This window comes from Poecilia latipinna, unplaced genomic scaffold, assembly GCF_001443285.1.
Source record: "Poecilia latipinna isolate Pla-1442-1.1 unplaced genomic scaffold, P_latipinna-1.0 Scaffold427, whole genome shotgun sequence".
Lineage (NCBI taxonomy): Eukaryota > Metazoa > Chordata > Actinopteri > Cyprinodontiformes > Poeciliidae > Poecilia > Poecilia latipinna.
In genome coordinates this window covers 291,555-303,249 of record NW_015113043.1, presented here as the reverse complement: position 1 = coordinate 303,249, position 11,695 = coordinate 291,555, and the positions used below count along the sequence as shown (strand labels likewise).

At 38.9% G+C, this 11,695-nt stretch overlaps 1 protein-coding gene across 1 annotated transcript; it reads right to left on the bottom strand.

Annotated features, from left to right (window-relative positions):
- Positions 1-1,009: 1,009 nt before the first annotated feature.
- On the bottom strand, positions 1,010-9,578 carry dcaf13 (ddb1 and cul4 associated factor 13). The gene is made up of 11 exons (XM_015038054.1): positions 9,353-9,578; positions 7,932-8,131; positions 7,694-7,801; positions 6,846-6,935; positions 6,606-6,761; positions 6,440-6,517; positions 6,286-6,368; positions 5,364-5,528; positions 5,131-5,266; positions 2,404-2,567; positions 1,010-1,367 (listed from the first exon to the last, which is right to left on the bottom strand). The coding sequence occupies exons 1-11, from the start codon at positions 9,420-9,422 to the stop codon at positions 1,280-1,282; spliced, it is 1,338 nt and encodes a 445-aa protein (XP_014893540.1). The 5' UTR covers positions 9,423-9,578; the 3' UTR covers positions 1,010-1,279.
- Positions 9,579-11,695: the final 2,117 nt, after the last annotated feature.

Genomic DNA, 11,695 nt, shown 5'->3' with positions numbered 1-11,695 from the left:
AAAGGCCTTTTATCCTACATTTTTGTTTGGGGTTGGTCAAACCTAGAATAAAAAAAAAAAAAAAAAAAAAAAAAAAAAAAACAGACGCCTGTTCTATGCTTTGCATCGTACACAGGGTCTGGACCTCCGGCTACTGAGATACAATTGGAGGTGTGGAGTCTGTCAAAGTTAAAAATTTTATCCATTTGCTAAAGTTTGTCCATGCCGTATCTAATACACCAGTTTGACGCTATGAAGTTGCCTGCGCTGTAAACAACCATTTCCCACTGAGGAGAGAGAAGTGCCAAGCCGAACAAGGTGGCTGTTGATGTTGATTCAGTAATTTGGAAGCTTGATCGACACGGACTGAACGGCTTCATTCACTTCCTCCGCTACCATTGCTAAAAATATAGACTACAATTCTAAAACGGCGCACAAAATCGACCGACGGCACTGTTCACAACTTCTTTTCACTGATTGGCCAGGTAGAAATTCTACTGGAGGGAATCCAAGTGAATAGGAGAAAGTCCAGACTGAGCTAAGAAGCAAGATTTTAATCGAGCAGAATTGCACAGACCAACATCTTTGTCAGTTATCACAAATTGCTGCAAATTGAATGAATTCAGCTGAACTTTTTTTTTTTTTTCACAATTTCACCACTTCTGATGAACCTCCACTTAAATTTTTATTATTTAAGCTAATATTCTATTTTTTTTTAAAGTCTACTTTTTTAGGTGAAACCTTCAGGTATCATCTAATATTTAGCCAATGTAGATACATTCATGTATCAATTCAAGTTCATGTGAAAATATGAATTTATCTGATTGACTTAAACACAAGGACTTTAAGTCTGATTTAGAATCAAACGTAAACACAGTCACATGTGTACCAAACATCAAAGAAAAGCAACAAAACTCAATTATTACATTTTAATGTGATAAGATTTCACTGACAACATCTAGGACATTTAAATATGGAATCAAACTGTAGAAACTAAAGAGTGATGAAGGGCCATAAGAGAATCTTTGAACCAGATTTATTTAAACAAACTTTATTATTTCTTTGATTTCCAATATAAACAACTCCACTGAAGTCTTTTATTTTCCATGGCTCCAAAGTGAGGACCTCATGTACCATGGAGCCTGTAACAACAACCTGAATGACTCATGGTTGTGTATCTACAGTACAGCCACTGGCGCTTGTTTTCCTTCCACATGTGAATCCTCGCAGTTTTAGATTCCATGTACGAGTCCTTGGTGTCTCCACTAAACAGGAAGTCCTTCAGCCTCGCGAGCCGGATCTATTTCACCACACTGACAACATGTTTCTCCTTCTCAGACACCACAGGCACACTTCCTGGTTTGCTGTGCTTACGGACGTTCCTCTCCCTGAAAAACATCAGAGGAGTCATGAATTACTGAAACTGCTGGTGAAACGAATCAGGAACAGGCGAAGGGAGAGAGGAGAGAGAGAGATAAAGGGATGGAAGGAGGGAGAGGAAAGCAAACAAAGACGAGGAACAGATTGAATATGTGACTGTTGGACTAACGGTTGCGTCACACACTGGTGCTTTCGAAAACTAATGCATAAAAGTGCAGATCTAAAATATTTTATGCATAACAGTATGTTGCCAGAACGTTTGTAAAAAAAAAAAAAAAAAAAAAAAAAGATTAATAAACTGAGATAGCATTTATAAATTGAGAGGATCAGAGATTAATTAATAAATAAATCAGAAGTAAACATATGGGACAGTGTATTTCTGTTTATGGAATGAATCTGAAAAGAAACCAAAAGAGAGTAAGATCAATTTTTACTTTTGAGAAAATAAAAAAATTATATAATATTCTATCAAGGTACAAAGATAAAAGATGTTTTTTTTTTCTTTGTCATTACTACCTTTAAATACACACACTGTCTGTTTTGTTTAAATATGTGTCTATATGGATGGTTGATTGACGTTTGGTTGCTTATGCCATAGCAAACTGATGTATGAGAGGAGAGGTAGACTATATACGACTTTTTTTTTCCATTCAAAACTTGTCAACATGTGGCATGTTCACTTTAAACTGTAAATGAATGAAATAAACTAATTTGCAAAGTCTTATGTCTGATATATTATATTAAAGCAGTGATGCAAATCAGAGAATACGCTGTGATTCACAGAAGGGAAGGGCAAACCGGGACAATCGATCCACCATCCGAGCTATAAATGAGTATGTAGTGCCTGTCGCGGCTACGTCAGAGCGGCCCGGTCCCATCTGTGAAATTTTCCATCAGGCTGGGTGAAACTGCGTAGGTCACACCTTCTCCCTGGCACCAGCCCAAATTGCTACCTCTCCCTTAAACGAAGGCAGTGGGGGATTCCCATCGTTTCTTCCCTGTGCTGCTTGTAAAAAATAGAAGAAAAAGAAACTGGATACTCACTTTCGACGGCGGGCCTCCTTCATGACCTTCAGCTCATTTTTCTGGTGGTAGATGACCTTTGGCAGGTGTCGGTGGCGAGCAATGCGCTTGATCTGTGGGTGGTGCTGGAACTTCTCCTTCAGCTTCTGGCTGTAGTGAATGGCCTGCTTCTCTCTGGGAGACAGCTGGGTCAGAAAACAGGGAGAGGGAGCACACAAATATACATGAGCCCAATTAGTTCATCAAAAATGACTGAAATGTCTGTTAATACTCCCTGGTTTTCACAACCAATTCTCAGTGGGTCAGTATTTTCATATTTTGTCAAAATTTTCTCATCACTATAAGAAAGCCCTGATTAAAACACTTGAATGGTGGAAACAATGTGTGTGAAGAACTAAAACCTCAAACAAGTAGTTCAGGGTCTGAAATACAGATATGTCAAAAAAAACTATTAGCTTTAAATATCAGCAGTAGTATTTAGTATAAATCTAGAATAGGCGATCTAAAGCTTAAAGCCATCTAATGCTTAAAATCTAATGCTTTGTTTTTCTAGCAAAAACAAACTACAATCTCAAAAACCTCACAGCAGCCTGTGCAAACAGTTTTATTTTGTGAAATGGTAAACCATGTGGTTGGACATTCACACAGAAACTAAAGATTAACAGGATAAACTGAGGTTGGAGGCGGTGCACCACCAATAATCTTCCTGTATGAAACCAGGATAAAACAATGTAGAGCTTCAAGCAAAGCGTTTAAAACGAGCTCAGCTGAAACCAATATACTTGTGTCGTTCCAAGTCAAATCAATTTTACATTAACAAAGTTCAACTCACTTGATCGTAAAATGCTGATCCGTACAGTTGAAATAACTTCAGTGGAATGGAAAACTCATTTAAAAACAAATCAATGTCTGTTAAAAACGTGAAACCACCAGCTCGACAACATGCCCACCTCTGTTTGGCTCGTAAAAGCCACCGACTGGCCTGACTGCTCTCCCCCGAGGCTTTTATTCTAATTAGAAGCAACGATTTGTCTGGGATTCAATTTGAGGGGGAACACTTGGTACAAGCTGATCCTGTTGCACTAAACTAAGTCCAATCAGGATCAGGAAAACTGCTAGAAGAGGAGGTACTTGAGATTATTGACAGTCTTCTGGATCATTAACAGCGTCAAGCAGAAGTTCAGTTAAGGTGGAGAGGGATTCAGGAAGTTCAACAAGTCTATAGAATCGTGGGCTCATAAAGACATTCTCCTAAAATGGTCAAAACTTCATTTTAACCATTATTTTAAAACACTGAAGAATGAAAGGAAAAAAAAAACGCTCATGTATTTGTAACATTTTCTGAAATTCAGTGGTTACGCTCCTCGGCGCCCATGATGGTCCTGATCATTGGAATCCAAATCTGATGAGTTTTCTCTCAATTCTGGACGTCCAGCTGTTGGTTCAGGTTCATACTGGTAGGGTTATTTATAATTTACCCCCATAAAGTTTTCCTGCATTTCTTCATATACAAGAAAAAGAATTCTTCTTCCATTTCCACAAATAAACGACCAAACAGTAGCATGGTTTCAGTGGCTAAATGAGGCACAGCACCTGTCACGAACCGAGGTCGCTACTGGACTGCAACTCTGCCTCCTAAAATTGCCACACTTTAGCATTTATTGAAAAAAAAAAAAAAAATGTTAAAAAAAAGTTTCAGGTCAGAGAATGTTCTGTGGAAGTGTTTCACTAAATAATATTCCAAAATGATAGCCCAAAATAAGTTACCACACCAGTTCTTGTACAACTAAGAGTAAAAAGAACATGACTAAATATATAAATTTAACCTCGAGTCCAAAAGTTCCAACATGTCGGGGAAACTTCTAAAAAGTGATTCGGAGCAGTCAGGAGAGTCTCCGTTCGTCCAGAGTAATGCCTTCAGACCCCCGACTAAGCTTTGATTCAGCATCTCGGCGTTTCTTGATAATTAAAGACGCTCTCAGTAGAACTTTGCCGTTAATGCTTCGTTACGTTCAAAGTGGCCTCCGTTTAAGTGATTGGCCGATTTCAAAGTGCTGATAGGAGCAGTGCTTGTCTGATCTATCTAAGTGCAGAGCCTGCGAGTAAATCTCGCCGTGCACAGTGACAGTAAAACAAGTGCCAAAAGCAGCCCGCCTCCACCAGCGAGCTGCATTAAGAGAATAAGCAGGAGCGAATCTGATTAGGAGTGAAAGATGGCTGCTGGAGATCATCTTAATAATGTGGCAGTGAACTGCTGTTTGAGGCAACTGAGCACTTCATGGGAAGTCTCAACAAGCCCCATGCGACAGTCGAGGACGCAATATTATTAACGCAACAGCAGATATTATTGACAGAATCCAATTGATATCAAATGTTTCCAAATTGAGCTTTTCTTTTCAGGCTGTCCTTTCATCTGGAGACACTGTGCCAACAGGAATATAGCACTTATTGAGAGTGATTGTACCCTAAGTCAGCATCCATCAGTGCATTTGGCAGCGGTCGTCCCCCCGTAGTGTAGCTGCTGGCAGAGTGGCTCACTGTTACAGTGCGGCCCAGGGCCAAAAAGAATGCAGCCAATTCATAAAACTAGCTTGAGTAATAAAACCTGATGGAGATACAAGATATTAAGACAGCTGAGGAAAATGCAGCTGCTGATCAGCATGTAGACATCACCATTAGTAATGACCAGGGCTGTGTGCCAACACGAAACTAAGCAAAAAATAAAATAAAATAAATAAATAAACTTACCACTCCCAGCTTCTCTGCCGCGTTCGCTTTCCACAGCCGGATGTTCATTTCGTCCGAGCCGCTCAGGATGTACTTGTTGTCCGCCGACCACTTCACGCAGATGACGTGCTGCATGCGCTTAGTGTGGTAGACTTCTCTGCAAACACGCCCAGAGACATATTGCACCGTAAGCTTCTAAAAGACAGACGGACCAGGCTTATAAGCGGCCAACACGACGAGAACCAGTTACCGACCTGCTGTTTGCCGAGTCTTTGGGGAAGATGCGGATGGTCTTGTCAAAACTGGCGGAGACAAACTCCCGTCCGGTGGGAGAGTAGTCAACATCCAGCACGGCGGAGACGTGGTCAATGTGCACTTTGACGGGATTCTCCAGATGCCTCATGTCGTATGTGTACAGGCTAGTGAGACGACAGGAAGCAAATCTAACGTTAGCATCTGCGTCTTTGGCACAAACCAGGATGTGCAAGCTAAATTTGAACTACTTATGTGATGACTAGAGCTGGCAATCAATTTAAAAATGTAATCAGATTAATCACCATGCTCAACTTTGTAAGCTTGAAATGTAAAAATTCACACTGTCCTAAAATCTTTCACTGTCTCAAACCAGACATCTCAGTTTTCCAAGTAAAGAAGAAATTTTGTTTCAAACATAATTCAGAAATGTTAGCTGTAAGGGTAATTCATCATTGCAGTAAGTACATACTATATTGGTTTTATTCAGCACAGTGTTTTTTAAACCTCGCTCATCTTTTCACTCATGTTTGCAAATCTGCATTGGTGACCGCAGCACAAGACCGTGTAAAGTGTGGCAGAGAACCAAGTAACCGTCTCCAGGAGAGAGGCAGAAAAGTCAATAAATATAGCAACAAAGTTGCTAAGTTAGCAACAGTGGAGTGACGATTGTTAACCATGTTAACCACATTTTTGACAATTTTCAGCACAACCAGTACCAACCTGAAAAATTGCTGCATCTTTCTCAACAGATTCATCTACTTTTCTATTGAATCAGATGTTTTATCTCAAATTAAAGGATGCAGATCCTTATTTAAAAGGATCTGCATCCTTTTAAATTCACTATTTGACATATTTTCAATAATTACATAAACCAGAAGCTGTTGAAAGAACAAACAAAATGCAATTCCCTCTTAGACTCACTTGTAGTCTTCATTTGCACAAGTGAAGTAGTAAGCTTCCATTGGGTTCCAGCTGATCGTGTTGGTCCTCATTGTCATGATCACCTGAAGGACAAGCAAAAAATTTTAATATGAACTTGAAAGAAGAAAGAGAAGAAAGAAGAATAAAGACCCACCTTTTTAAGAGGCGTTGATTCCCTCATGTCATATAAAACTATACTTCTGTCAGAGGCACAGCTTCCAAGGAGTTCTGTCTGGAGAGGAAAATGATCCAATTGGCTGAAATCAGCAGGTTTCATATAAAACAGGTGCGGTTCCAGAATATTGTGTACTATGTCTCACCTCCACAGGGTTAAAACGGACGGAGCTGAAGCTGTCGACGCCCCAGGTGAAGGAGCGGATGGGGGTGCTCCTCTGCTCGTCCCAGATGTCCACCTGGTGGCCACATGTTGCAAACACAGCGTTCTTCTGGTGATGGTCCAGTCCTGTGAACACAGCCTAAAGAGGGATGTATCTCTTTAAGCAAGAAAATCATAATGCAAAAAAAATGAGTCCTGATGAATAAAATCAAAGAGGCATTACCTTGCCAAGGATGGTGTTAAGAGGCTCCTCCTCCTCTCCGTAGCCCGGCGCTTCCATTTTCCAATGTTTTATGGTTTTGTCGTCTCCGATCTGTTAGAATCGAGGATAGGTAGTAATTAAGCGGAGCACCGATTGCAGTTTTCTGGCCGATCATCCATCTTTGAAAAAGACTCATTTGTTAATTTCAATTTTGGCAGATACCAATTTTTTTTTTTTGGTCTGGGAAAAAAAGAAGCTAAATAACAACAAAGTGACTGTTGGTAACAGTTGATTGGGGCCAATTTATCGGTGCAACTAAGCCTCAGAAGGTAACAGATTTTGCTGGATGATAAATTGCTGTAGAATCTTTTATAAACGATATTATAGTTGTTTTGAAACAATTTTCAAGTATTGTTATGGTAATAGCCCAAAAATGCAAGAACACATTCTCAAAGATCATTAAACTTTAAAATTCTAATGAGTATTTAACACTGAAAGGCATTTTAAAAGTCCAAAATAAATAAAGCGACCGAAACAATAAATAAATTAATCATGAAGTCTCTGCAAACAAAATTATCATTTTAAAAAAAAAAAAAAAAGGGAGGCTAGTTGAGACCAATGTGTCAGACTGAAAACTTTAGTCATCCAGTTTTGGTGGGAAGAGAGAGAAAAAAAAAAGATAAATGATAAATCGATGCAAATGGAAATTATTGAGCTGATTTCAATTTATCATGCGATTAATTGATTTACTGTTTATTGTGACAGGCCCAGGTGCACCCCTAGTTGTTATGCTGCTCATAGGTGTCTGTGTGATTACAAACAAACAAGCTGAATGGAAAAATGTGAAGATGATGAAGTAGACGGCTTACCGTAAAGAAGGAAGTACCACAATGTCTGACAACCATTCCCCGGACAAACCCTTCATGCGCTTGGAGAGTGCGGACGCACTCATGTTTGGTAAGATTCCACACTTTGACCTACAAACACAACATTTATATATTTATAAAAGAAAACAACAACGACAACAAAACAGAGCGCATGAAGCTCCTCGACTTTCAAGGGCTTCGTAGTAAAACCCGTTAGCGGTTAGCTCAAAGGACGGCTTACCTCGCCATCGCAGGAGCCAGAGAGCAGCGTGGAGAGACTCCGGGGATGCTTGGCCAGACAGTTCACCCCGTCTCTGTGTCCGTCCAGGGAGGCCAGAAAAGGCTTGGCAAACACGCGCTCCAACTTGGTGGCGTTCAGAGCCCGAGTGTATTCTCTGCTCACATCGAACGGATGAAGGGAGGGGTCGTAGTTCCTGGGGACTGACACGGGGACAGCAGTCAAAGGTCGGTACTGCAAGTTGCTTCGCAGAAGAATTCACAACCTTTAAACTTATTATGCCCTTTAATTTTAAGAGTAATAAGGCTTTTATTTTGAAGGTCATGGTAGGTCTAGGACAGGAAGTCAACCGTTTCTTTAGGTTATGTTTTGTTTTTAACTCAGTCACAATTGAGGAGGTGGTTCCAATCAATCTGGACATCACCTGTAAGTTTTCATTTAATATTTAAGAGTAGATTTTATTTAGTGTCTTATTTGTTAAGAATGTGTATTTTGTTTTAACTCTTTTGTACTCGTAGTAAATGCAGCTGTTTTATTTATGTTACAGTTTACTCCATGTTGTACGAGTGCTTGGGTCACCGGAATAAAGCAGAGCAAAGAACCTTGTATCCTGATTCAAGTGTTCATTCCAGTGGAGTTAAGCTTACTGCTGAATTGCGTTGTTAAACACACAAGGAGAGCAGAATAAAACTATTTAAAAAAATTTTAACTAAAAAATGACATTAAGTTTTTTATTGGTATCCTATGAGCTACGCTAATAATGGAGAAAAAAGATAGATACATGCTTTTCAGCAAATATAAAACAAGAACCATGCATTTGTGTCACTGCTTAGTAGAAACACCATTTACTGCAATTAAAGGTATGTCTCCATCACATTTGGACATTTAGGGATTTTTTATATACATTTCAAGGTTAGTCAGACTGAATAGACTAAATTCTCTCCATTCCTCGAGGAATGCTGTCCTGCATTTTTTTTAATGTGCCACTGGTCTAACACACCTGAATCAAATCGTTTAATTAGTCCTGCTAATTAAGCGACTTATTTTTATTTGATTCGGAGCAAAAGAAAGCTAAAAGAAATGAACGTCATATGTTTTGTACTTTTTTAAAACCCGTATATACTTTTCCTTCTACTCAACAGCTCGATTCCAGCTTTGTGTTGGTTCTGTGTTGGTTATTGGTATAAAATGCCAATAAAACACACAGAAGTCTGGAGAGACAACGAGACAAGTAGTGAAAAACTAATGAGGTTAAATGTTTAGAGTTTAACATAAAATACTTTGAAAGTATTTCTCTTAGCCGTACTTAACTACTACTGTTCAATACAAAGCTCCTAATGCTGATACTGTCGCAGCAAGAGAAGCACAAAAGTTGATGTTTACGCTAATCTTTAGCCTCTGGAAGCTAACAGTCACACGCTTACCTCGCTGAATATCGTGTTTAGTTTCCCGAACATAATCATCCGGGTTTCTTGAAAGGACCTTGACCTTCATTTGGTTTCAGAACCAAGAGCAACGCCAATACGAAAGAATGTTTAATAATAATATCCTAATGTTAGCGCAAAAAAAAAAGATTAGCCAACATGTGTTGATCGTGAAGAAGTGGCTTGGTCTGCTCGCGTTGCATTGTGGGACATCGTCGCGTCATAATTGCGTCACTGAAAGAAACAATGGTCAAGTTAGATATTTTAGAAAGAGGACGAACCTGAAATAGTAACGAAAAGGCGTACTTTTACAGAGTTTAGGGGCAAGTAGGAGCACGCGAGTCTTGGAGAGTATAAATGAGATTTGTTGGCGTGAAGAACTGCAATAGCAGCAGAATCTCACATTGAACACATTTGAAAATTACATGTAAACTTAAAACATTCACCTAATGGGGAAAATTAAATTTAATAGTGATTATTGTAAAAGAAGTACAAAGGCAGGCGACTGGCAAACGTTGAATCGAGTAAACAAAAAAAGGAAAGGAATTGAATCAGATGAAGAAAGAAGAGAGGAAAATAAAAGAAATGAGATTAAAGTGATTCTTAGATTTCAGAACCCATGTGCTTTGAATCCTTTAAAAATAAATGAGGCAATATATAAAACAGTAGGAGAGGTGAAAGCAGACAAAACGTTAAGAGATGGTAATCTAATGGTGTTATGCAGAGATAGAGACCAGGTGCAGGGACTAACAAGATGCAAGACATTATTGGGGAAAAAACAATCAAGCCACAAATATGGCAAGAGAGAGGAATGATAATGGGTGTAATATCTGGAGTATCAACTGATCTGACTGAGGAAGAGATTCAAGGTAATGTGAAAGGGGCTCAGGTGATTAAAGTGAAATGCTTGTTTGTTATAAGAGAGGGAGTTAAAAGTCCTAGTAAGTCAGGATAGATTACCTGAAAAGGTGATTGGGTTTGTCCGTTATACAATAAGGCAAAACATTCCTCCAAGTTTGATGGTTTTGTCCATATTACAGTGGAATGCAAGAAGCTTAATTGCTAATGGCAAAAAAGTTTTCAATATTTTACTGAAAGACAGCATGTTAAACCAAATACAATCTGTGTTCAAGAAACCTGGTTAAAACCATAGTTTGATTTTATACTTAATGGATATATAGCACTACGTAGAGACAGAAATCCAAAGTTGAGTTGACCAACAATTAAAGAAGAAGACCTGCTCCATCTGCTGATCGACTGGTTGTAACATATTATGGAAAAGATGAGGACATGATGATGACTTGATCAGAAAGTCTCTTTCAATCATCATTTTTTTAGGCAGAGATTAAGGAATGTGTGTCTTATTATGTGATGATTCTCCAGCATAACTGAGACAAGACTACAACGCTGGGCCAATCAGAAGAGAGAAAACAGAAACAATGGAGGATTCTTCATAAAATGAAGAAAATTATGGGTGTCTCTGGCCATCTTCATGAGACCGTCTTGAAAAAACATAGTATCATCAGTCAGAGACTTCTTCAAATTTGCTGTAATACAGATCGCTACAAAAGATTCCTGCCAACAGCAATCAACCATCTACAATAACTTGTTGAACAATCTGAATGAATGAGCTACAACAACATTTAATTTTCCTTTTGGATCAATAAAGTATTTTTGAATTGAATTTTGAATTAGAATTTTCTTCCCATGCAGGCTTCACGGCAGAGAGAAGTTTTCCCATTTGGAGGACCGAAACTGAGTTAGTTAAGAATGAAAGCAGAAATATCATTACACCAGTAGTGTAAGTTTTAAAAATGTCATTGTGAACTTAGACTGGTTGGCCACCAGTAGGTGGCAGCATCCGGAGTGGTAAACAAGACAACGCGATACTTGTATTATCTGCGTTATTTGTAGTCCAATTCTCTCACGCACCAGTGCGTGCTGTGCTTGGTGCTTTTTTGTTTTCTCTTCGCCTTCCTACAGGTTTTGTATCCATCCAAGTCTGGAAACTAAGGTGGCCATGGAAAGATTGATTTTTTTCTTGGGGACGGAGGTTGCCTCATGAAAGACCCAGTGACTATCCTTTTTCAGTTTAACTGCACCAGTTAATATTTTTAGTTCAGTCTCCTGGCATTTCAAGATGGCATGTTCTAACAAGATTCCCATTGCCTGGGGAAGGGAAACAGGCCCACATCATCATATCCCCCCCCAAACGGTGTTTTTTTTTTTTTTTTTTTTGTTTTTTTTTGTTAATATTCAAACTTTTTTTTTTTTTTTTTTTTTTTTTTAAATTAACCCCATTTGGGGGCTTTTTTTTTGTGGGGGCTATTTTTATTTAAACTT

Excerpts from the sequence above, each read along its gene's own strand:
- dcaf13 (XM_015038054.1), bottom strand. The coding sequence starts at position 9,422 with ATGAAGGTCAAGGTCCTTTCAAGAAACCCGGATGATTATGTTCGGGAA. Across the intron at positions 7,802-7,931 it reads CTGGCTCCTGCGATGGCGAG|GTCAAAGTGTGGAATCTTAC; the intron begins GTAAGCCGTCCT and ends TTGTGTTTGTAG. Across the intron at positions 6,762-6,845 it reads TTAACACCATCCTTGGCAAG|GCTGTGTTCACAGGACTGGA; the intron begins GTAATGCCTCTT and ends ATCCCTCTTTAG.